Source organism: Callithrix jacchus, chromosome 15 (genome assembly GCF_049354715.1).
Source record: "Callithrix jacchus isolate 240 chromosome 15, calJac240_pri, whole genome shotgun sequence".
In the NCBI taxonomy this organism is placed as follows: Eukaryota; Metazoa; Chordata; class Mammalia; order Primates; family Cebidae; genus Callithrix; species Callithrix jacchus.
The window spans coordinates 74,134,878-74,158,530 of record NC_133516.1 but is presented as its reverse complement, the minus strand read 5'-3'; the positions used below and the strand labels follow the sequence as shown (position 1 = coordinate 74,158,530).

Below are 23,653 nucleotides of genomic sequence, written 5' to 3'. Positions count from 1 at the left end.
CCAAGTCCACATTCTTCACAGTAGAAGTCAAGAGTTAATGGCTTCATCTGACAAAGCAAGATGTGGAAGTAATTTAAAACGTGTTATTTATAGAGACTATGGTCAGCGTCAGCAGAATCAGCCAGACTGGAGAGAGAAGCAGTGAATGGGTAGCAGGGCAGGGAACAACGGTTTTTAAGGAATAAGACTTGTAAAGCAGCGCTTTAAATCATGCAAATGTGTAACTAATAAAACCTAAATTTAAAATATGTAAATATGGTGCATATAATAGAAGAATAACAAGAGAGTATTAAGGAAAATATGAACAAGTGAGTCTTTCGGGAGACAACTCTCCATGGGTCTCAAGTGTTTCTTCATGTCTTATGAGCAGAGGTACTGACTGTCTTTTTTCTGGGCTATTTATTTCTTCAAGCATCTTTGTATAGCATACAGCCTTAGAACGTATAGTATCTCCATAGCAAAGGGCAGGCATGTTCACTGGTCATTATGAAAAATTCAGGTTCTCTAAGTTCAGCATTTCTCTCCAGTATTGCAACTCATTATTGATTGTACAGGTATCAGCTGGCACTCTTCATGTTGCCCTGTGAGAAGAGGGCAAAAAACAGGCATAATAACTGGCATAAAAATGCTGATATACTAGTTGCTACTATTGCTATGACACTGTCTTTCATTTCTGAGCCAGAAGTCTCATGTTTTTCTATCAGCATCCATGAAACTGTAACAGCTTACTTATAAAATCCCAGACTCTTTGCAGTTCTTGACAGAGTCCTAGGCTCACCAAGAAGCTTTGTTCTCCACCTCTAACCCAGAATGAGGGAGCCAGTATTGTGTTTCAAAAAGGTTAGAGCTCATAACACCAATCCTTCACAAATTCTTACAAAATATACAAGAGGGAACACTTCTGAACTCATTCTTTGAGGCCAGTGTTATTCTGATACCAAAATTAGACAAAGGCATTGCAAGAAAACCACAGGTTAGTAGACTTTTTTAATATGAGTGCAAAAATGCACAACAGAATACTAGCAAACTGAATCCAGCAATTTACAAAAAGAATTGTAAACCATGACCAAGAAGGATTTATCCCAGAAATGAAAAGTTGGTTTACCATTTGAAAATGAATCAATGTGTGCAAAGAGGGAGAGTATCAGGAAGAATCGCTAATGGATTCTGGGCTTAATACCTGGGCGATGGGTTGATCTGCGCAGCAAAACATCATGGCACACATTTACTTATGTAACAAACCTGCACATCCTGCACATATACCTTGACACTTAAAATAAAAGTTGAAGGAAAAGAAAGAAAATGAGTCAATATAATATACCATGTTAATAGAATAAAGGGGAAAAACAGAATAATTATCTCAATAGATGCAAAGAAAAAAGATAGATGCACCCTTTCATGATATAGATACTTAACTAACTTAGAAATAGAAGGTAACTTCCTCTGCCCAATAAAGGGTATTTATGAAAAATCTACAGCTAACATCACACTTAATGGTAAAAGACTGAAAGGGTTCCCCCTAAAATCAGGAACAAGACAGGAATGCCTACTCTTGCACTTCTATTCAGCATTGTACTGGACGTTCTAATCAGCACAATTAGGAAAGAAAAAGAAATATAAAGCATCCATATTGGAAAGTAATAACTAATTGCATACAACATAATATTCTATTTAGAAAATCTTAAGTAATTATTTAAAAAGCTACTAGAGCTAATAGGCAAGTTCAACAAGGTTGCAGGACATAAGATTATATGCCAAAAAATTGTATTTCTATACACTTACAATGAACAATTCAAAAATGAAATTAAGAATACAATTCTGTTTATAACATCAAAAAGAATAAAATACTTAGGAGTAAATTTAACAAGAAAGCACAGGATTTGTACACTGAAAACTTCAAGACATCACTAAAAGGAACTAAAATTCTATATAAATGTTAAGATATTACATACAAAAATCGACAGGTTTCCATATAGATCCTAAAATCTATATGGAAATGTAACAGACCCAGAAAAGCCAAAATGATCTTGTAACAAAACAAAAACAAATTATCTTGTAAAAAAATTAGGAAGACCATACTTCCTAATTCCAAAACTTACTTCAAAGGTATAATAGTCAAGACCATGTGGTACTTGCATAATGATAGATAAGACATATTGATCAGTAGAGTAGACTTGAGAGTTCAGAAATAAACCCTCCATTTGTGGTCAATTGTTTTTCAACAAGACTGCCAAGACAAATCAATGAGGAAAGGATCCTTTTTTCAACAAATGGTGCAGGAATAATTGGATATCCACATGCGAAATAATGAAGCTGGAGTCCTACCTCACACCATGTACAAAAAGGAAGCCAAAGTGGATTAAAAAACCTAAACATATGACCTAAAACTGTAAAACTGTGAGAAGAAAACATAGGCATAAATCTTGAATTAGATGATGGTTTCTTCTTGAATTAGATGATGCAGCTTCTGTAGAAAAGTCTGGCAGTTCCTCAAGAGGTTAACACAGAGTTGCCATACGATGCAGCAATCCCACTCCTAGGTATATATCCAAGAGAATTGAAAATATGTGCCCACCCTTGTACATGAATGTTCATAGCAGCAGTATTCATTTCAACCAAAAAGTAGAAAACACGAGTGTCCATCCACAGATGAATGGATAAATAAATATGGTCTATTTAAACAGTGGAATATCATTTGGCAATAAAAAGGAATGAAGTACTAATAGATACTACAACATAGATGAACCTTGAAAGCACTGTGTTAAGTGAAACAAGACGATCACAAAAGACCACATATCACATGATTCCATTTCTATGAAATGTCCAAAAAAGGCAGATGGATAGAGACAGAAAGTAGATTTGTGATTGCTAGGAACTGGAGAAAGGGTGAATGGGTAGTGACTGCTAATGGGCACAGGATTTATTTTGGGAGTGATGAAAATGTTCTGAAATTAGATAGTGGTGATGGTTGCACAACTCTGTGAATAAAAAACCATTGTATTATTCACTTTTAAGGGGTGAATTTTATGATATGTGAACTATACCTCAATAAAGCTGTTGTTAAAGTGAAAAAGTCAGAGCTCTTTCTCTTCTTTCCCGCACAGTAATCAGTTTGGTGTTTGACACTAACCAGAATTAAGCTGAACTGCCCATGGGAAGGGTGCATGGAGGCAGATTCCTTGAGTGAAAGAGGCAGAAATGGCCATTCCAGAGACAGAGAAGACAGTGGTGGCAGATGACACCTAGTGGCAGGAAACTATTTCTTTTTTTTTTTTTAACATAAAAAATTAGTTCTTTATTTTACAACACAGAAATTTGAAACACTTAATAAAAAGCCAATAGCTAAGACACACATACACACTCACTAATTTTGTAAGAATGGGCAAAAACACAGAAAATGGTACTGTATATAGCTCAAGAATGTACACACACTCAGGAATGTGCACATATACACATACTTGGGTTGAAGGATTTATACATATTCACTAGTTTGGAAATCTCTTACAAAAACCATGTTAGGACTGGAAAAAAAGAAAATTAAAACTTCACTCTTTCTATAACACTACTGTATTTTATGAAATAAAATATAATTATGAATTATATACATTGAATATATATACTGTGAAATACCTAGTCATCTCTAGGGATCTGTAAGGCATTGATTCTAGGACACCCACAGATACAAAAATCCACAGATACTTAAGCATATAAAATAGTGGAGGATGCACATATAACATATACACATCTTTCCATATATTTTAACTCATCTTCAGATTACTTATAACACCAATACTATGTAAATGTTATATAAGTGATTTTCATACCACATTGCTTAGAGAATAATGAATGAATATAAGTCTGTACATGTTTGGTACATAAACAATCATCCTTTTCTCTTTTTTTCTTTGGTCTTTGATCTATGGTTGATTAAATCCATGGATGTGTAACCAACTCATGCAAAGGCTTGACTGTACAGGCATACCTAAAAGACATTTGCTGGTTCTATTCCAAACTACCACAATGAAGCAAAAATTTCAATAAAGAAGGGAACACAATTGCTTTGATTTCCCAGTGCATATAAAAGTTATATTTATGAGCTATGCTGGTCTACTAAGTGTGCAAAGATTTAGGTCTAAATAGCAATCCACGTACTTTAATGAAAAGTAATTTATTCCTGAAAATGCTAAGGAACATTTGAGTTTTTGGCAAGTTGTAATTGTTTAGCTGGTGGAAGACTGTACCTTGTTATTGATAGCTGCTGACTAATCAGGATGGTGGTTGCTGAAGGTTGGGGTGGCTGTACCAATTTCTTAAATTCAACAATAGGCTGGGCGCAGTGGCTCAAGCCTGTAATCCCAGCACTTTGGGAGGCCGAGGCAGGTGGATCACGAGGTCAAGAGATTGAGACCATCCTGGTCAACATGGTGAAACCCCGTCTCTACTAAAAATTTTCTCTACAGAAAATTAGCTGAGCATGGTGGTGCATGCCTGTGATGCCAGCTACTCAGGAGGCTGAGGCAGGAGAATTGCCTGAACCCAGGAGGTGGAGGTTGCAGTGAGCCGAGATCACACCATTGCACTCCAGCCTGGGCAACAAGAGCGAAACTCCGTCTCAAAAAAAAAAAAAATCAACAATAATGAATTTGCTTCATTGATTGACTCTTTTTTTCATGAAAGATTTTTCTGTAGCATGTGATGCCACTTAATAGCATTTTACCCACAGAAGAACTTATTTCAACATTGAAGTCAATTCTTTTCAAACTTGTCACTGTTTTATGAACTATGTTTTTGAATTATTCTTAATATTTGCAGCACTTTCAACAATGTTCACAACTTTACCAGGAGTAGATTTCATTTCAATAAATTGCTCTCTTTGCTCATCCATAAGAAGCAATTCCTTATTTGTTCAAGTTTTAACATGAGATTGCAGAAATTCAGTCACATCCTTAGGTGTCATTTCTAATTTTAGTTCTTGCTATAAGAACATCCAAGGGATGACAACACTGTGGCCTTAGGTACTTGCAAAAGATTCCTGTGGTTGGCACACAGAAATTCTGCCTTTTAAGGGACCCTGTGTGTTTAGACAGAGGGCATCTTGGTGATAACCATAATGAAGTGAATACCAAGGAACCACTCTCATGTTTTCTAGCTCAACTGTGCTCCCAGGATTCTCGTATATCTCACAAAGAGGAGTTGCTCCCAGAGGGCTCAGCCTTCTCCCTGCTGGCAAAGCCCCCACTTGGCTCTTGTTCCACCTGTTGGTTCTTTGAGACTCAATTGCATCTTCCTGCCAGGCTCTGGTTTCTTTCTGTTTCCCCAAACTCTGGTGCAGTGTCCCTCACTCCCCATTACAGCAGCTCATCAGCATACACACGTTTGACACCTGTGGCTGTCTTTCCTTCCTCCTGGATATCAGGGGAGCTCGGAGAGCATGCTGAGGGAGCAGAGAAGCCTCCTGTTTCTCCACTTCAACTCTACACTGGCTGCTAGTGGGCCCCACTCTGGGCAGGCCCCCCTCATCTGTGCCATTTTCATCATCTCTGGCTAACTTCTGGGGGATCCAAGCAACGTTTTCACCCTAGTCTCAGCCCCTCCAAATCTTTCTTGCTTCACCTGACTGGAAAGGTTCTCTGCCTCCCCTATCTGTCCAGCAAGAACTTCCCTCAAATCACCCCTCTGCCTTCTCTAGCCTTGTGGCGCAGTCTTAATGCTGAAAAGCCTCTAGAGGACAAATCTGAATTATCAGAAAGAGAAAATGCACTGGGAAGTACTTCAAAAATGAATTCTTTCACTAACAAATGCAGAATAAAATTGACAGCTGACAGTTACCTGGTTACTCTGTGCTAGGGACCATTCTAAGCAGTTTGCACGTGTTAATTTATTTGATTCTCTCAACAGCCAACAACGTGGAAACTATTATTTCCCTTATTTTAAAGGTGCAGAAACTGATGCCATCTAAAGAAGTCAAGCAGAGGGTAAATGTTAAATTTGGGATTCAACCCTAGATAGTCTGGCCCCAAAGCCTATATTTTTAGCAGTAGGCTAAACTGTCTCTCCATACCAGACAAATCCAGAGTATTTGGTTATGAGGCATGGGCATCAATATTTTATTGAAGTCTTCAGATTATTCTAACATGCAGTCAGGGTTAAGAGCGACTGCACTGGCTGATGTCAGTTGGGTTTTCATTCAACAAACCTTTATTGAATGCCTTTCTAGGTAGTAAGCCCTTATTAAACCCAGAGATGCAGATACAAACATGTTTGGTTCCAGCCCTAACAGAGCTAATTGAGGGCAAAATAAGGAAGTTGCTGTATTGGTGGGATGACGGACTCAGCTAGCTGCTTAGAATGTAACTGTGCTCCTTTAAGAAGTAGCCGATTCTAGATTTGGAGCACAGAAACTGCAAGGTGAGATTCGGACATCCTGTTACATCAGAAAGCAGCTACGTTGTCAAAGACTTAAGGGAGTCATGAAAAGACAGAGAAGCCAGCCTGAAAGGGCAGTCACTGGCCAAATTTAAAATAATTCAAACATCAAAAATCATACTTGACTGAAACACATTGAATCAAAAGGCAGCTAATAACTGTAGAAGTCACGATAGAAGGATAGCCAAGATTCTAATGTGTATAATATTTGGTTCAGTCAGAAATCATCAATAGATGCTAAAAGCGTCGGTTGAAAGGTTATAAAGAATAGGATAGTCACATGAACTGAAGTATTACCTGGTAAATAACAGACTAATTGCAGCATGAAAAAATATTTACTTTTACAATGGAGAAATTGGATGCTCGCCACTGTAACCAAATAATCATCATTAATAATGATATAATGTTATAGTACTTGCTTTCTGTATCATTCAGTATAGAGTTTTCTCATGTCCCCACCACCACCAAAATACTTAACTTGTGTCTAATCAAACCTCTACATTTTACCTCCAGCTTATAGAAAATAGAGGAAGAACAAAGTAAAGGACTCTATGAGTAGACAGGTGAATTCAGCATGTGGGACAATTTTCCTCCCTTTTAGAATAAAATCTTCCTCTCTTGAGGTCTAGCCAACGTTCCTTGTGATTAAATTCAGGTTATTCATTCCTGGCTGGAATGTTACATTACATTACATATATGTCCATCTCAGGACATCACATCTGGAGGCAAACTGTGTCCCTCTACCCCTCAGTCAATGTTCATGTTAATTACCTAGTCAAGATACAGTCTAATTTCATCACTGTGTAGTTACTATTTTTACCTTCCAAATAATAGAAAATGTGGAAGAGATCCTGTAATACCATGTAGTTTACTTTCTCCACTTAAGTTGTCTCCCAGAAATCTTTTCCATGTTAGATAGTAGAGGCTGTCCTTATTCATTTTTATGGGTGCATGCTGTTCCATTGGTGTATGTACCACAGGACCTCTGTTCTTTTTGTGTGTGTTAGTTTGTTACACTTTTAATTAATTAATTAATTTTTAACTTTTAGGCTCTGGGCAAATGTTCAGGTTTGTTATATAGGCAAATTGTAAGTCACAGGAGTTTGGTGTACAAATTATTTCATCATCCAATTTCTTGCTCCTCATTCTCCTCACCCTCTACCCTTAAGTAGGCTCCAGTGTCTGTTGTTCCCTTCTTAATGTCCACGTGTACTTAATGTTTAGCTCCCACTTATAAGTGAGAATACACAGTGTTTGGTTTTCTGCTCCTGTGTTAGTTTGCTTAGGGTGACAGCCTCCAGCTCCAACCATGTTGCTGTAAATGACACGATGTTCCTTTTTATGGCAGCATAGTATTCCATGGTGTCTACCATAGTTTCTTTATCTGGTCTACCACTGATGGCATTTAGGTTGATTCCAGGTATTTGCTATTGTGAATAGTTCTGCAGTGAGAATACACATGCATTGTGTCTTTATGGTAGAATGATTTATGTTCCTTTGGGTATATACCCAATAATGGGATTGCTTGGTCAAATGAAGTTCTGTTTTAAGTTCTTTGAGAAAGCACCAAACTGCTTTCCACAATGGCAGAACTAATTCATATTCCTATCAGCAGTGTATAAGCATTCCTTTTTCTCTGCAACCTTGCCAGCATCTGTTATTTTTCACTTTTTAGTAATAGCCATTATTACTGGTGAGAGATGGTATCTCACTATGGTTTGAATTTGTATTTCTCTAATGATTATTGATATTAAACATATTTAATATGCTTGTTGGTTGTGTGTATGTCTTCTTGTGAAAAGTATCTGTTCGTGTCTTTTGCCCACTTTTTAATGGGCTTGTTTGGTTTTTGCTTGTTAATTTGTTTAAGTTCCTTATACATGCTGGATATTAGACCTTTGTCAATGCATAGTTTAAAAATATTTTCTCCACTCTATAGTTGTTTACTCTGTTCATAATTTCTTTTGCTCTGCAGAAGCTCTTTAATTAGTTTGCATTTGTCAATTTTTATTTTAGTTGCAATTGCTTTTTGGCATCTTTGTCATGAAATTTTTGCCAGAGTCTATATCCAGAATGGTATTTCCCATGTTATATTCCAGAGTTTTATAGTTTTAAGCTATACATTTAAGTCTTTAATCTATCTTGAGTTGATTTTTGTATATGATGTAAGGAAGGGGTCCAGTTTCAATATTCTGCATATGACTGGCCAGTTATCCCAGCACCATTTATCGAATAGCGAGTCCCTTCCCCACTGCTTGTATTTGTCAACCTTGTTGATATCAGATGGTTTAGGTGTGAAGCATTATTTCTGAGCTCTCTATTCTGTTCCATTACAATCTCTGTTCTTTACCTTTTGCTAAGACAACTTCCCAACATCTCTTTGGGCCGAAAAGCAGCGCCATTCCCTGATTTTAACAACAGACTGGAATACTGGTTCTAGTCAGGACAGAGTCAGCACACTCCACCCTATCTGTCCCACTAAAGGCAACTAAACCCTGGCCAGATACATGGAGCAGCAATCTGAGAACTGTAAAAAGTAAATGGTAGTGGGCACGTTGGGGAAGGAAATCAGAACTTGAAATACCACCAAATCAGCAATAATTGTCTCACTTTTTTCCCTTAATATCTCCTTGCCTGGACTCAAAGACAGCCTGAAACCTGGAACTTCATAACAAGTATGAACAGAAACTCTAAGAAAACCCCTCTTTTTCTGTTCCAAAGAGGAGGAAAGAGGGCTCCTATGGGTCAGACAGAGTGGGGCATTTTTCTTTCTTTTTTCTTTTTTTCATTCTTTACCCCACCCACTTCCCAAGCCCCCATGCAATCCCAGGTAGTAACAGCAGCAGGGACTGGGCTGGCCCTCTTCTCTCTGACCAGGGAAACTTTGGTTGCAAGAGTCTGAATAAAGTCCCCAGTGCTTTTCCGATGTAGTCTAATTGCCACATCACCTTGGAGGCATGCATGTTCATGGATAGTGTGCAGCAGAACAAAGAATCCAAAGCTTCAGCTCTTTAGCCAGAAGGCCAGAAAGGGGTATAAGGATGTTCCTGGAATCAGGAAATGTGAGGAAGATTGCAGATAGGAGGGAGCTCAAGAAAGTGATCTCATAAAGTTGGATGTGAGCTCCTGGGCTCATCCCCAAGCCACACACAAATGATTTAGCCCTAAAATGTCTACCAAAGCCTTTGAAATCTGAGCTGACATTGCAAACACAGCCCACAGAAGGTAGCTAGGAACTTGTAACCTACCTAACAGGGTCAGTTTTTTATTTTCTGCTAATGCAAATTTTAAAAAAACATTTTCCACAGCATTTAAGCAAGATGTAGAATCATATAGTATAATATTCAAAATGCCTAGCATATAATCCACAGTTACTTGATTTACCAGGAACCAAGAAAATATTAGCATCATGCAAGAGGGAAGAAAACCAACAGATACTAACCCCAAGATGGCACAAATTTTGAAATAACTAGGCAGAGACTTTAAAGCAGTCTCTAAGGCTTAGTCCTGCAGAAAGTAAGAGTGACCACCTTTGAAAGGGATATAGGCCAGGTGCAGTGGCTCATGCTGTAATCCCAGCACTCTGGGAGGTCGAGGTGGGCGGATCACCTGAGGTCAGGAGTTCGAGACTAGCCTGGCCAATATGGGATTCCCCATCTCTACCAAAAATACAAAAACTAGCCAGGCATGGTGGTACACTCCTGTAGTCCCAGCTACTCGAGAGGCTGAGGCAGGAGAATTGCTTGAACTTGGAAGGTGGAGATTGCAGTAAGCCAAGATCATGCCACTGCACTCCAGCTTGAATGACAGAGCAAGACTCCATCTCAAAAAATGAAAAAAAAAAAGGTATATAAAGTCTCAGTTTCAACAGAGAATCGGTCTCAGCAGAGAAATAGAAGTTATGTTTTAAAAAAAGAAAGAACCAAATGGAAATTTTAAAACTGAAAAGAAAATAACTGAAATGTTTAAATGGCTGAATGAGCTCAATAGTATAATGGAAGCAGCAGGGAAGAGCAAGTGCATTTGCAGCCAGACAAATAATTACCCAATCTAAATAACAAAGAGAAAAAAATTGAAAAAGTGGATATAGCTCAGGGACAATACCAAGAGGCCTAATATTAATGTCATCATATCCCAAAAGGAGAGAAGAATGTGAGTACAGAAAAATGTATTTGAAGAAATAATGGATGAAATTTGCCAAATTTGGCTGAAGACATAAATTTATAGATATAAAAAGCCCACAAAACTAAAAACAGAATAAACTTGGAAAAACCCCCATGCAAACACATTATAATCAACCAAAGGTAAAGAAAACAATTCTTGAAAGAAACCAGAGAAAAACAACAGATAACAATGAGCGAACAATTATTAGAATAACTGGATTTTTCAAACCATGAAGGTCAGAAGACCGTGGAACAGAACTTTTAAAGCATTAATTAATGAATTGTCTGGATTCTATATCCAGCAAAAATATTCTTCAGAATGAGGGCAAAATTAAGATATTCTTAGATGAAGAAAAACTAAGATAATTTATTCCCAGCAGACCTACTCATAAGAGAGCTAAAGAAAGTTCTTCAGATGGAAAGCAAATGATACCATAGAGAAACCTGGAACCTCAGGAGTCCAGGGAAAGAAACAGAAATGACAAATACATGGGTAAATATAATGGACTGTTTTTCTTGTCTTCAGTTCCCTAGAATATGTATGACTGTTGATAGCAAAAAACGTTGACATTTTCTAATGGTATTTTCAATGCATGTTTATGTTATATGGCAAGGGTCATTTCCCTGGGCCATGTTTGTGACAACAATTACAACCTAGAGGGGGAGGGTAAGGGACTCATGTGGTGGAAAGAGTCACACATTCCACTTGAAGTGATAAAATGTTACACCAAAATAGTCTGTTAAAAATTAAGTATGAATATTATGCTTTGAGCAACTACTAAAAAAAAAAAAAACCCCCTACAGAAGGAAGTATAGTCAAAAACACAAAGATAAAATGGAATATTTAAAATAATCCAAAAAGAAGGCAAAAAAGAGCAAACAAAGGGAAAAAAATTGCTTTTTTGAGATGGAGTCTTGCTCTGTCACCCAAGCTGGAGTACAGTGGCGCAATCTCTGCTCACTGCAACCTCCGCCTCCTGAGTGCAAGCAATTCTCCTGCCTCAGCCTCCCGAGTAGCTGGGATTACAGGCGTGTGCCACCACCCCCAGCTAATTTTTGTATTTTTAGTAGAGACAGGGTTTCACCATGTTGGCCAGCTAGTCTTGAACTCATGACCTCGTGATCCACCCACCTCAGCCTCCCAAAGTGTGAGGATTACAGGTGTGAGTCACCAAATTTTTTAAATAATAAAACCAGGGCTTGGCAAACAATAGCTCACAGGCAAATCTGGCCCACCACCATTTTATAAATAAAATTTTACTGGAAAACACCTATACCTATTCATTTACATCTGGAGTCTAAACAAATTAATTACAAAGCAAAGATTGTCACAATGGATAAAGAAACCAGATCCAACTGTATACTGTATACAAGAAATCAAATTAAATAGAAAGCCATATGTAGATTAAAAGTAGAAGTAGGGAAAAGATATGCCATGTATAAACTACTCAGAAGAACAATGGACTGGCTGCATTAATATCAGGCAAAGTAAATTACCAGGGGTAAGAAGGAACATTCCATAATAATAAAATGATTAATTTACTTAGAAGATATAGCCATACTAAATGTATATGCATCTAACAAAAAGCCTCAAAACACATGAAACTAAAATTGATGGAATGAAAGAGAAGAAATGAACAAACTCATATATGTAGTTGGAGACTTCAACATTCTGCTTTCATTAAACAATAGAATAAGTAGTCAGAAAACAAACAAGGACATAGAATAACTGACCACCACCACCAATCAACTGGATCTTACTGACATTCATAGAATACTTCATCCAACAACAGCAGAATACACATTCTTTTCAACTGCACACAGAATAGTCATCAAGATAGACCATATCTTAGTCATAAACCAAATCTTAAGTTCTTAAAAGGATTAAAACCACAAAACATATGCTCACTGACCATAATGCCATTAAACTTGAAATCAAATACAGAATAACAGGAAGATAACTGGAAATTAAACAACGCATTTCCAATAAGGCATGGAAGACAACATTTCAAGGGAAATTAGAAAATATTTTGAACTAAGCAAAAACAAAAATAGAATAAAGGTCTCAAATCAACAATCTGAGCTTCTACCATAAGAAACTAGATAAAAAAGAGAAACATAGACCCAAAGCAAGTGAAAAAAGGAAATAAAAAAGATAACAGCAGAAATTAAAAACAAAGGAGCAATTGAGAACATAAATGAGCCAATAACTGTTTTTTCTCAAAGAACAACAAAATAAACCTCTAGCTAAACTGAAAATGACAAAAGTAGAGAAGACACAAATTGCCAATAATCAGGAATGAAAGAAAGAATATTATTACAGACCTCACAGACATCAGCAGGCTAATAAGTAGAATCCTACAAACAACTCTATAGATAAATTTCACAGCTAAGATAAAATGGGCAAATTCCTCAAAACCATGAACTACCAAAACTCACCTATGAAGAACAAATGATGTTGAAACATTTGGATATCCATGTGCAAAAAAAGAACCATAGCCTATTGCTCACACTTTATACAAAAACTAACTCATAATTTATCTAAACATAACATAAAACTTTAAATGTTCTAGAAGATAACATAGAAGAAAATCTTCATGACCTTAGATTAGGCAAATTGTTCTAAATTGTGACACTGAAAATGTGATCTATAAAGGAAAAATGGATAGATTGAACTTCATCAAAACAAAAAACTTTTGCTGTGCAAAAGACAGTTGAGAATGAAAAGAATTACTGCAAACTCTGAAAAAACATTTGCAAACCACACGTGCAACAGACTTCTTTCCAGAACATGGAAAGAATCCTCAAAACTCAACAATAAGGAAACAAACACAGGAATAAATAAATGGGCAAAAGGTGTGTGCAGACAGTTTATTAAAGAAGATATATAGATATGAAATAAGATGTTCAACAACATTAGCCATTAGAGAAATGCAAATTAAAACCCAATGAGATATCACTACACAAATATTTGAATGGCTAAGTGTTTTTAATACAACATGAAGAGCTGATGAGAGTGCAGAGCAACAAAAACTCTCAGTTATTACAGGTGGGAATGTGAAATGGTACAGCCACCCTGAAAAAGAGTTTAAATTTCTTATAAAGTTAAAATATATTTACCACATGACCCAGAACATGGTATTAGTATTTACCCAAGAAAAAAACTTACAATAACACAAAATTATATATGAATATTTACAGTAGCTCTATTTATAATTGCCAACATTGGAAACAATCCAAATGTCCTTAAATAGATGAATGGATAAACAAACTGTGGTACAACTATACAATGGAATACTACTCAGCAATAAAAAGGGACAGACTAACAAAACACCCACCATGTGGATGAATATCAGAGATACTGCTGAGTCAAAGAAGCCAGACTCAAAACTTTACATTCTGTATTGTTCTGTTCATATGACTTTCTAGAAAAGGCAAAACTACAGGGACAGAGTAGTTCTTCCAAGTTTCTTGGAAGAATGAAACTGATTGTAGTGGTGGCTACACAAATCTATGCAAACTCTTGCAACTGTAGACACCCCAGAAAGTTAGTTTTACTGTATGCAAATTTTTAAAATAATAAAAAGCAGAGTGGACATATCCTCCTAAGTACTTAGAATGACAATTCTAGAATTTATGTCTCCATACATATGTGTAGGCTGAGCATTTGAACTACACTGGTAGACTACCACACTCTTCCAACCTTACTGGTGGAAGACCTAACCCTTTATCATAATTTTATCTCCAAGGCCTTCCACTTTTGCTTAAACAAAGCTTTAACCATTTGCATGGCATTTAAACACTATTTCAACTGGAGACAACAGCATGCCCTGTCAGAACTTCTAGAATAATCTTTGACTGAATTGTGAACGTGGCCATTCTTAGTTTCCTAAAAGTCAGGAACACTGTCTTCCATTTAAAGTATCTTTATTCAGTCGTTAATCACTTTTTGGTGCTCAATGCCTCCTGTGGTTTGAGTTTCTCCTCTCTGAAACTCATGTTGAAATTTTGTCCCCAGTGTGGTGGTGTTGGAGGTGGGGCCTGGTGGGAGGTGTCTGGTCATGGATCCGTCATGAATAGATTAACACCCTCCTTTGGGGGTGAACTTGGGCTCTCAGAAGAATGGATTAGTTCCTGGGAGAGGGGGTTGTTAAAAACAGTCTGGCTTCCTTGTTTTCTCTTTTACTCCTTCCCTGTCCCTGTGACCTCTTTGCACATGCCACTCCCCTTCTACCTTCTGCCATGCGTTGAAACAGCCAAGGCCCTAATCAGATGCAGATCCCCAATCTTGAACTTTCCAGCCACCAGAATCATGGGCCAAATAAATGTCTTTTCTTTATAAACTATCCAGTCCTGGGCAGTCTGTTACAGCAACAGTAAGTAGACTAAGACATTGCCTTTTGGAGGAAGTTAGTATGGTGCTGATGGATCTGAATCTAATACCTGCATGAGATTTTTGTCTTCCCACTTTGCTGTTTTTCAGATCGCCATGAGGTTATCTCCAAAGAAATATTGGAGCTAGACCCTTGGGAAAACCAATGGAATGTTGTAGCCATCAATGTCCTCATGCATGACAGCTATGATGTCTGCCTGGTGGCCAGGATGAATCCCCGAGACATCATCCCCCCGCCTTCAGATTTGGTGGAAGAAGACAATGAGCACTGAGGTGACCTTGCTGGAGGACCTCCCACTGTGTCTGCAAACAAGGCCTTCAGAACGGAGGGGACCCACAGCATCTCTGTCATGCCAGACATGTGCATTGCATGCGTAGTGGCCTGTGTGTGAAGAAGCAGTGTGTGCTCGGCACTGGGCAGGGAGCATGGGGAGTCTCCCTTCAGGGACTTCCAGGTCTGATAGGGTAAATAAGACACTTCAAGGAAGCGGTGATGATGGCCACAGGAGGGGCACAGGGCAACAGGAGGGCGTAAGATGGAGGGTCTCACTCTGCTGGGGACTCATGAACAGCATTGCCAAGGAGCAGACCTTTTATTGGTGGTACAGTCAATGATGAGTTGTACAGTCATGGGTACAGTCAATGATGAGTTCACAGAAACAGTCGAGCAAGGGTCCAGAGGTGGAAGGCTTGTGCCTATCTCCAGCATCCTGGCCGGGCCAGATTGCCTGGGACACAGGGTTTGCTGCCAAGGCTGGAAAAGTAGGTTGTAGCTAAATGACCAACCCCTGAAAGAATGAGGAGTTGGACCTGGTTTGTAAGCCAGGGAATTGCCTTAAAATAGTGATGTTAAGGGAGACTTCTCTCTGTGCTCTGTTCCAGCTTCAGTCTTATAAACATTGGCCATTCTCCTTCAGAATCCCCTTCTACTGAAGCAACATCACCCAGCAGCAGGGCTAGCTATGGCTACCAGCCCCTAATAGCCAAGGCGCTCAAGCCAGACCACGGTGAGCAGAGAATCCTGCCCTGGGCTGAGTCTGTCTGAGACAGGGATGTGGGGCTCTGCAGCCTGGTCCACTCCAAGGCTGACAAGGAGTATCCTGGACTGGCTTGCCCAGAGTGACTTTGCCCACCTCTCAGACACACAAGACCTTCTGCAGGGTAGTTTTGGCTGAACAGGACTGGCCCAAGCCACTCGAGCCACTCAAGCAGGCTCTGGCTGAGGATAGGGAAAGCAGCATCTCCTCCAGCTGCTGCCACCCCTGTGACCAGGCCTTTGCAGTAAAGACGGAGCCACCCACTTCAGCCCACAATTGAGTATAATCAAAAGACCGTCACTCCCAAAATGTATGTTAGAAATGATATTTAGACAACACATGGGAAGTCCGTCTATCTTACTTCCTGTCTCAAATTCTGGAAGCACAGTGGATTCAAAGAGTGCATCTGCATAGCTGTTCTTCAGCAACATCTCCAAGAGTTTCACATTGCACAAGGCTCTTCTGGAAGCAGGAGTGGTCAGTAAATTCAGAGGGAGACAAACTGTAAGTAGAGACAGCTTTCTTTGGTGCTGAGCTATGTGACTGTGATGACTGCTAGCTTGTGTCCCCAGGTTCCAGCTGCCAACCAGGCAGGACAGGCAGGTCTTGCCAAAACTGGAGCCTGTTGGAAATCTATTTCTGCCACCTAGGAGAGAGACCAGGAGACCCAGTGTAGGTTGGCCCCAAGTTGGCTCGACTCTAGAGGGTGGGGGCCCTGCCTTTCTCTTTGCACTTGCACCCTAAGTGCACACGCAGTACCTGGCATATGGATGACCTTTGGGTGGCCGGCATGGGGCAGTGTTTCTCAGCCAGAGGGCCGGGGCCCTGAGCATGTCCAGAAATCTGAGTTAAAGTGAGCTTACGCTTTCCCCAGGAGATGGTCATGATCTGTGCGTTCTTTTTCTTGCTGCAAAGATGTTCCTCCAAGCTGCTGTGTTGGCTGTCTGCACCAGGGTTGAGGACGGCCTCCACAGGGCCTCTACTTCCTGTATTCCTCTTCACAGAGTCACTGTGCCTACTCTACCTGCTTGAACAGTCCAGAAAGCTGCTGCATCTCCCTGGCTCAAGAAGGCCTTGCTGGCATGTCACGGCATATCTTCTAGATGCTTTGAGTTCAAGATCTCGGCTCCAGCACCAGCTCTGCTACTTAGCTAACCATGTGAGTTCAGGCAAGATGACCTTTCTAAAGCCTCGTTTTCCTCATATGCAGAGTGGGAAGGAAAATATTAAGACATACTTTATAGGGTTGATGTGAGGATTGAGTAAGTGCTGAGCAAAGTGCCTGTGAAATCCTGAAATAATAAGCATGCTTTAGCTGCCATTATTATCATCACTGTCATTATCATTGCAATTAGCACTTCCCAAAGCAAGGTGCCCAAAACAGACCCAGTGCTTTAATGCACTCCCTAGGGGCAGATGTGCATATGGCTTGAGATGGTTCTTAATTTCCCATACCCTGCTGCTTGGCTCCTCCAGTTGGCGGCTAAGAGTCAAGCATGGGGTTTACTTGGATTTCAGGCCCCCGATGCCCTAGATGAACACATGGGAGCTCAGTAGAGGCACCTGAGGGTCACACTAGGTGAGACCATCACCCACCTGTGGGAGGCTCACGCCTTTAATCCCAGCACTTTGGGAGGCTGAGGCGGGTGGATCACGAGGTCAAGAGATCAAGACCCATCCTGGTCAACATGGTGAAACCCCGTCTCTACTAAAAACACAAAAAATTAGCTGGGCATAGTGGCACGTGCCTGTAATCCCAGCTACTCGGGAGGCTGAGGCAGGAGAATTGCCTGATCCCAGGAGGCGGAGGTTGCAGTGAGCCAAGATCACGCCATTGCACTCCAGCCTGGGTAACAAGAGCAAAACTCCGTCTCAAAAAAAAAAAATGGGTAAACACCATTCCTGTCTAATGCAAGGTCTGAGCAGTGTCCCAGTGGACCTTTCCAGAGAGGGCCGAGGGAGGACCAAGAAGGGGTATGACCTCTGCTGGAGCCAGGACGGTGGTGACCAGGACCTGGCTTAGCACCGAAGGGAGGCAGGCATCCATGGGCAGGATTTATCAAACTTCTTCTGAGGAACCCCCGAGGTCAAAATCGGTGCTTTGCAGATTTCAGATGTCTGAGCTTGACTTTTCTTTGATTCTATACAACAGATTGCTTGCCTGGGCTAGTGCTTATTTTAAGCTCTTGGTGCTTCTTGTCTGACTTCTGTATTTGCAATTAAAAACAACATGGTCGGCCGGGTACAGTAGCTCATGCCTGTAATCCCAGCACTTTGGGAGGCAGAGGCGGGTGGATCATGAGGTCAAGAGATCAAGACCATCCTGGCCAACATGGTGAAACCCTGTCTCTACTAAAAATACAAAAATTAGCTGGTCATGGTGGCGCGCGCCTGTAGTCCCAGCTACTCGGGAGGCTGAGGCAGGAGAATTGCTTGAACCTGGGAGGCAGAGGTTGCAGTGAGCCGAGATCCCACCACTGCACTCCAGCCTGGTGCCTGGCAACAGAACAAGACTCTGTCTCAAAAAAAAAAAAAAAAACCCATGGCCCTCCCCACCTGCAGCCAGATATTGTTAGAAATTCAACTTTGAAGGCCAGGCACAGTGGCTCAAACCTGTAATCCCAGCACTTTGGGAGGCTGAGGAGGGTGGATCATGAGGTCAGGAGTTCGAGACCAGCCTGACCAACATGGTGAAACCCATATCTCCTAAAAATACAAAAATTAGCTGGGCATGGTGGTGTGTGCCTATAATCCCAGCTACTCAGGTGGTTGAGGCAGGAAAATAGCTTGAACCCTGGAGGCAGAGACTGCAATGAGCCAAGATCACACCACTGCACTCCAGCCTGGGTGACAGAGTGAGACTCCATCTCAAAAAAAAAAAAAGGAAATTCAGCTTTGAAATATATTCCTATTGCTCCTGTTTTCACTTTAATAGAAAGCTGTTACAGTACTGCACTATGGGCTCTTATAAAACTTCTACTATCTGCTAGTTCTTATCTTTATGACAGAATTGTTTGACACTGAGCAAGGAAACACAATAAGTAATTTGGATGCTAGGCTGGCAGAAGCCTGCAGCTGTCAACCACGTCCCGCCCCAGTGTGTTCAACACGGCAGCATTGTTCTCCCTGACTTCATAATGAGCAAATGCTTCACATTTGAACTTACAGAATAAATTTTTACTAATAAAAGATCACTTTCATTTTGTTTTTCACATTGCAGTTCCAGGAGATGCTGAGGGTCCCTTGAGCTGGGGAGTGACGACCAGGGGACAAGCAGCAGCAGGCCCAGGGCAAGGCCATGAGGCAGCAGGAGCAGCTGGGGTAGCAGGGTCATCCCCAGGGTGCTTCACAGGAGGGCAGCCAGGAAAATAGAGAGGCCGGGCATGGTGGCTCATGCCTGTAATCCCAGCACTTTGGGAGGCTGAGGCGGGTGGATCACCTGGGGTCAGGAGCTCGAGACCAGCCTGGCCAACAGGACGAAACCCCATCTCTACTAAAAATACAAAAATTAGCTGAGTGTGGTAGTGTGTGCCTGTAATCCCAGCTACCTGGGAGGCTGAGGCAGGAGAGTCGCTTGAACCCAGGAGGCAGAGGTTATGCACCACTGGACTCCAGCCTAGGCAATAGGAACTCTGTCATCTTTTGTGAATGGTGTCTACTTTCTTTTTTTCTTTTTTTTGACACAAAGTTCAGGTAACCTGGAGGCTACACCAAGGAGTTGGGTCTTTATCCCCCAGCAACATGGTCTCAGGCAAGGAAGTCCACTAAGTACTTCATCCACAGACCGGCAGCACTGGGTAGGGTGGAGCAGGCCTGGCAAGACGCATGTTGGGAGCCAAATCCGGGGAGCCTGGGCTTACCTGGGCAGTGGGATCAGAATAACAGTGTGGGTTGGGTGCAGCCCAGGATGGAGGATGTTTGTGTTTGCTGTCAGATTCAGAGAACAGGGACAGGCCAGGATTTTGGCCAGGAAAGAACGGCCAGAGAGCCAAAATCAAAGACAGAATATCTTTCAGGGAGTACCCTATTGGCAAGGGGATCTACCCCTCCACTGGTGTTCCTAAAAGACAGCCACTACCCAGTGGCTTTGGCTATTCACACTTGACCCACGTGGGGGTCACCAAGAGACCGAAGAGGAGGCCCTGGGGTATAGAGTCACATCACCCACTTTGCCAACTTTTGGACAGTCGGGTGTGCCCCTGTTCTTCCTCATTTACAGAGACAAGGACCCTGACCAAGTTTATATGCCCAGCACAACCCAGGCATAACAATAAATATAAAAATTCCATTCCTTTACCAGGGGTTAGTTAGACGTGGCCATGTGGCACAATCCTGGCCAAAGAGACATAAAGGGAAGTTTGAAGAGGGGCTGGGGACAGGTTCTCTCACCTTTAAAAGCAATGTTGAGGAAGAGATGGGCTATTTTCTGCTTGGCAAATTGGCCATCCCCCTGGAACTGCAGCCACCACCCTGCAGTGGTGACAGAGCTGGCTGGAGACTGCCACAGGTGACCCACAGGTAGGGATGGGCCCTGCAGAATCTGGGGCCTTGGTGATGTAATTGAGCCACTAAATAAACCAGGTAAGAGACTTTTTGCCAGATGCTAATTGTTATGATAAATGTTTCTTTTTTTTTTTTTACAATTAATTTTAGAATATTTCCATCATCCCAAAGAGAAACCCTGGATAAATGTTTCTTATTATTCAGGCCACCTTCAGTTACTTGTAGTTCAGGATTTCCTAAGTGGTACTCCAACCTTCCCCCGCAAAGCCACCTTCTTCTCTTGGGATGGCATTTGTTACCTCTGCCAAAGAGGAGGACTCACATAGTCCCTGGCCCCTGGGATGTCAGGTGACAAGGTTGTCATTCACTGCAGTGGGGTAGCTTCTGCAGAACTACTAAGAGCTGATGGTTTACGACCCTGAGTCACTTCTTAGCTATTTCTCCAGTATTACTTTTTCTCTCAGATCTTCAACATAGTTGTTTGTTTACTACAAGTTCCCACCCGACACTCATTTTTGTAAACATCTTATTGGAACGCAGCCATGCTTATTCATTTCTGCACCATCCGTGGTTGCTTTCTGTATTGTCTATGGCCCTTTGCAGAGAAAGCTTGTCAACTTCTGGTGTATTCCATCAAATTCTCTTGAAATACTGAGCTAAGGCAATATATGTGCTATAAAGGAATATATATGAATATTCCTCTATGATATATTACACACACACACACACACACAAGACATGGTTCTAACCTATTCTTTCACTAAACAATATCTCTTAAAGACAGTGCTCCATATGGGAGCATGTGGATCTGCCTGTTTCTAACACCTGGTATTCCATCATAGGTGTAGCAGAACTTCGTTAACGAGTCACCCAGAGCTGGAAATTCCCATTGTTTCCCACAGCTATTGTTCTGGTGGGCAGCAGGGGTAGGGGCATCTGACCATCCCCTCTTTTGCTAGGGGTTGGCAATTGTTTAGAAGGTGGCCTTTGCATTGCACTTAGGTTTTCTGTGGGCACTCAGGAGCACAAGAGACAGCCCTGGAAGGCTCCCATTGTGCTGGAAGTGGCTTCAAGCCACTTAGAGGCACTTGGTCTTATTGAGAGATGTGGCAGGCGGTAGCCAAGCAGGCCAGCCTCACGCGAAGCCTGGTCTCCGCTGCAGAGAAAGCCCTGGCAGGGAGTGAGCAGCCAGCACTAAGAGAACTGAATGACACAGGTGCAGGCTGGCATCTCTTGGGAAGCCACACTCACCCTGCAGCACTGAGACACTCAGGAGCCCATGATCCTCCACCAGCCGTGAAGCAGCGGAGAAACTTATGGCCCAAAACTGCAACAGAAGCCTCCAGCTCCATGGCCAGATGTGGGTGGAGGCAGAGGGAAGGCCCACAGCCAGCCTACAGCCTCCCCGAAGCCTCGCCTCTGCTCCCTCCCAGCCGTGGGCCTGCAGGGCACCCAACATCCCCAGGGTAAAGCATTTGAGGGCTGAGCCATGATGAGGGTGGCCCTGGAATGGTGGGGAGCAAAGTGTCCCCAAGGCTGGGAACCAGCAGCCCCGGCTCCAGAGGCAGGCCTCTCTTTCCCCTTTCTCCAGCTTGACTTTTTCAGCCTCTGGAATCCACTGCCATTTTGTGGTTTGTGGCCTGTCCTCCACCTACCAGGCCAGCAGCTAAGCCACCCAGCTTTGCTTGTCATCATACCTTCTTCTCTGACCCCTCTTCTGCTTTTCAGGACACTGGGGTTACACTGGGCCCGCCTGGACAGCCCAGGATGCTCTCTCTCTGACCAGTAGCCCCAGCCCCCTTGCTATGTGATGTGACCTGCTTGGGAGGTTCTGGGTTCTGTGGACCTTTTAGGGGAATCATTATTTTGCCTACCACAACCCCTAAATCCCCATAAAGTACAGTCATCACAGATGTGCACGTGCGGCATTTATAGGATTTCACAAACACACCGAGGTTGGGAACCCCAATGAGGAGGGAAAGAAGAGCACACATACAGATGCCTGGTTCTTAGAGCATGCTGCCCTGTAGACCTCCATGACCAGCAAGGGTGCACTAAAAGGTTCTGGGAGATTCTCTGCTCCCTGGAGTAGCTGGAGGAAGCATGCAGGCCCAGGGCTGGTAGCAGCCCTCTTTCAGCTGCAGATGAAGCTCACACCATGGAAGGAAAACCACAGAGCAAGAAGAACCAGGCCACTGACCACATCACGGTGCCCCTGTAGGAAGCCAGGCCAGAAGCCTGCCATACCTCTCGTCCTCCCAGGTTTCAAACTAACACATCATATCCCCTTACGGATAGGTTTTGTTTCTTACATCCCAAAAGATCTTGAGGATGGTGCAAGAAGTGGGGTATTTATTACAGGCAGGATTCGGGGAGCAGGGCAGAGGGTGCTGCAAGGCCACACTCCAGGCTGAGAAGCTGGCATTCCGGCTCTGCAACTGTTGCCATGGGCTGAGCTGTGTCAATTGCATCTGGGATGAGCCCCACTGCAAATGGAGGCTTAACATTCAAAAGGGCCTGTTGAGAAAAACTCTGCTTGTTGGAGCATGAGGTTGCCTTATGGGACCTTACTGCCCATTTCACAGAACCTCCAATAAGGCCCTATAGGGCAGAAACAAGCTACTTTGTAAGGGCCCATTAGAAAACAGAGAAGGGAAAAAAAATAAGCTTATTAGGAGATGCCCTTCCTGGGAAACTGGGTAAAGGCTACTCAGAATCTCTCTGGTATTATTTTTTATAACTGCATGTGAATCTACCATTATCTCAACTTTTTTTTTAATTCATTTTTAGAAGGGGAGCGAGAGACACACCTTCTACCTACAGGCTATAGTAAAAACAGCTCCCAGCCTCTTCTACCTACAGGCTATAGTAAAAACAGCTCCTCGCCCCTTCTACCTACAGACTATAGTAAAAACAGCTCCCAGCCCCTTCTGCCTACAGGCTACAGTAAAAACAGCTCCCAGCCCCTTCCGCCTACAGGCTATAGTAAAAACAGCTCCCCGCCCCTTCTACCCAGACTATAGTAAAAACAGCTCCCTCCCCTTCTACCTACAGGCTATAGTAAAAACAGCTCCTGGCCCCTTTAGGGTTCTGACAGGAACAGGAGCAGATAGGCTGAGCCCTTGGGTTCT

General features: G+C 41.9%; 2 protein-coding genes across 42 annotated transcripts in view; one reads left to right on the top strand and one right to left on the bottom strand.

Moving 5' to 3' along the window:
* The window catches only part of LOC144579590 (uncharacterized), a 171,230-nt gene that overhangs the window by 104,737 nt on the left and 42,840 nt on the right, over positions 1-23,653 (bottom strand). For 5 of the 32 annotated variants that reach the window (XM_078351817.1, XM_078351815.1, XM_078351820.1 and 2 more), the window contains one exon: positions 13,447-23,039. The exons of the other annotated variants lie outside the window; for them this stretch is intronic. The gene's annotated coding sequence lies outside the window, so the exon portion shown is untranslated. Of the gene's footprint in view, positions 1-13,446; positions 23,040-23,653 lie in introns of those variants that run through there. 32 annotated transcript variants of the gene reach the window in all.
* KBTBD12 (kelch repeat and BTB domain containing 12) overlaps positions 1-23,653 on the top strand; it is a 125,935-nt gene that overhangs the window by 84,199 nt on the left and 18,083 nt on the right. For 2 of the 10 annotated variants that reach the window (XM_054246252.2, XM_078351809.1), the window contains exon 5: positions 15,073-19,208. In XM_054246252.2, the coding sequence (XP_054102227.1) occupies positions 15,073-15,254 (182 nt within the window). In that variant the 3' untranslated portion in view covers positions 15,255-19,208. Of the gene's footprint in view, positions 1-15,072; positions 19,209-23,653 lie in introns of those variants that run through there. The other 8 variants (XR_013527554.1, XR_013527553.1, XR_013527552.1 and 5 more) reach the window with 8 other exon arrangements.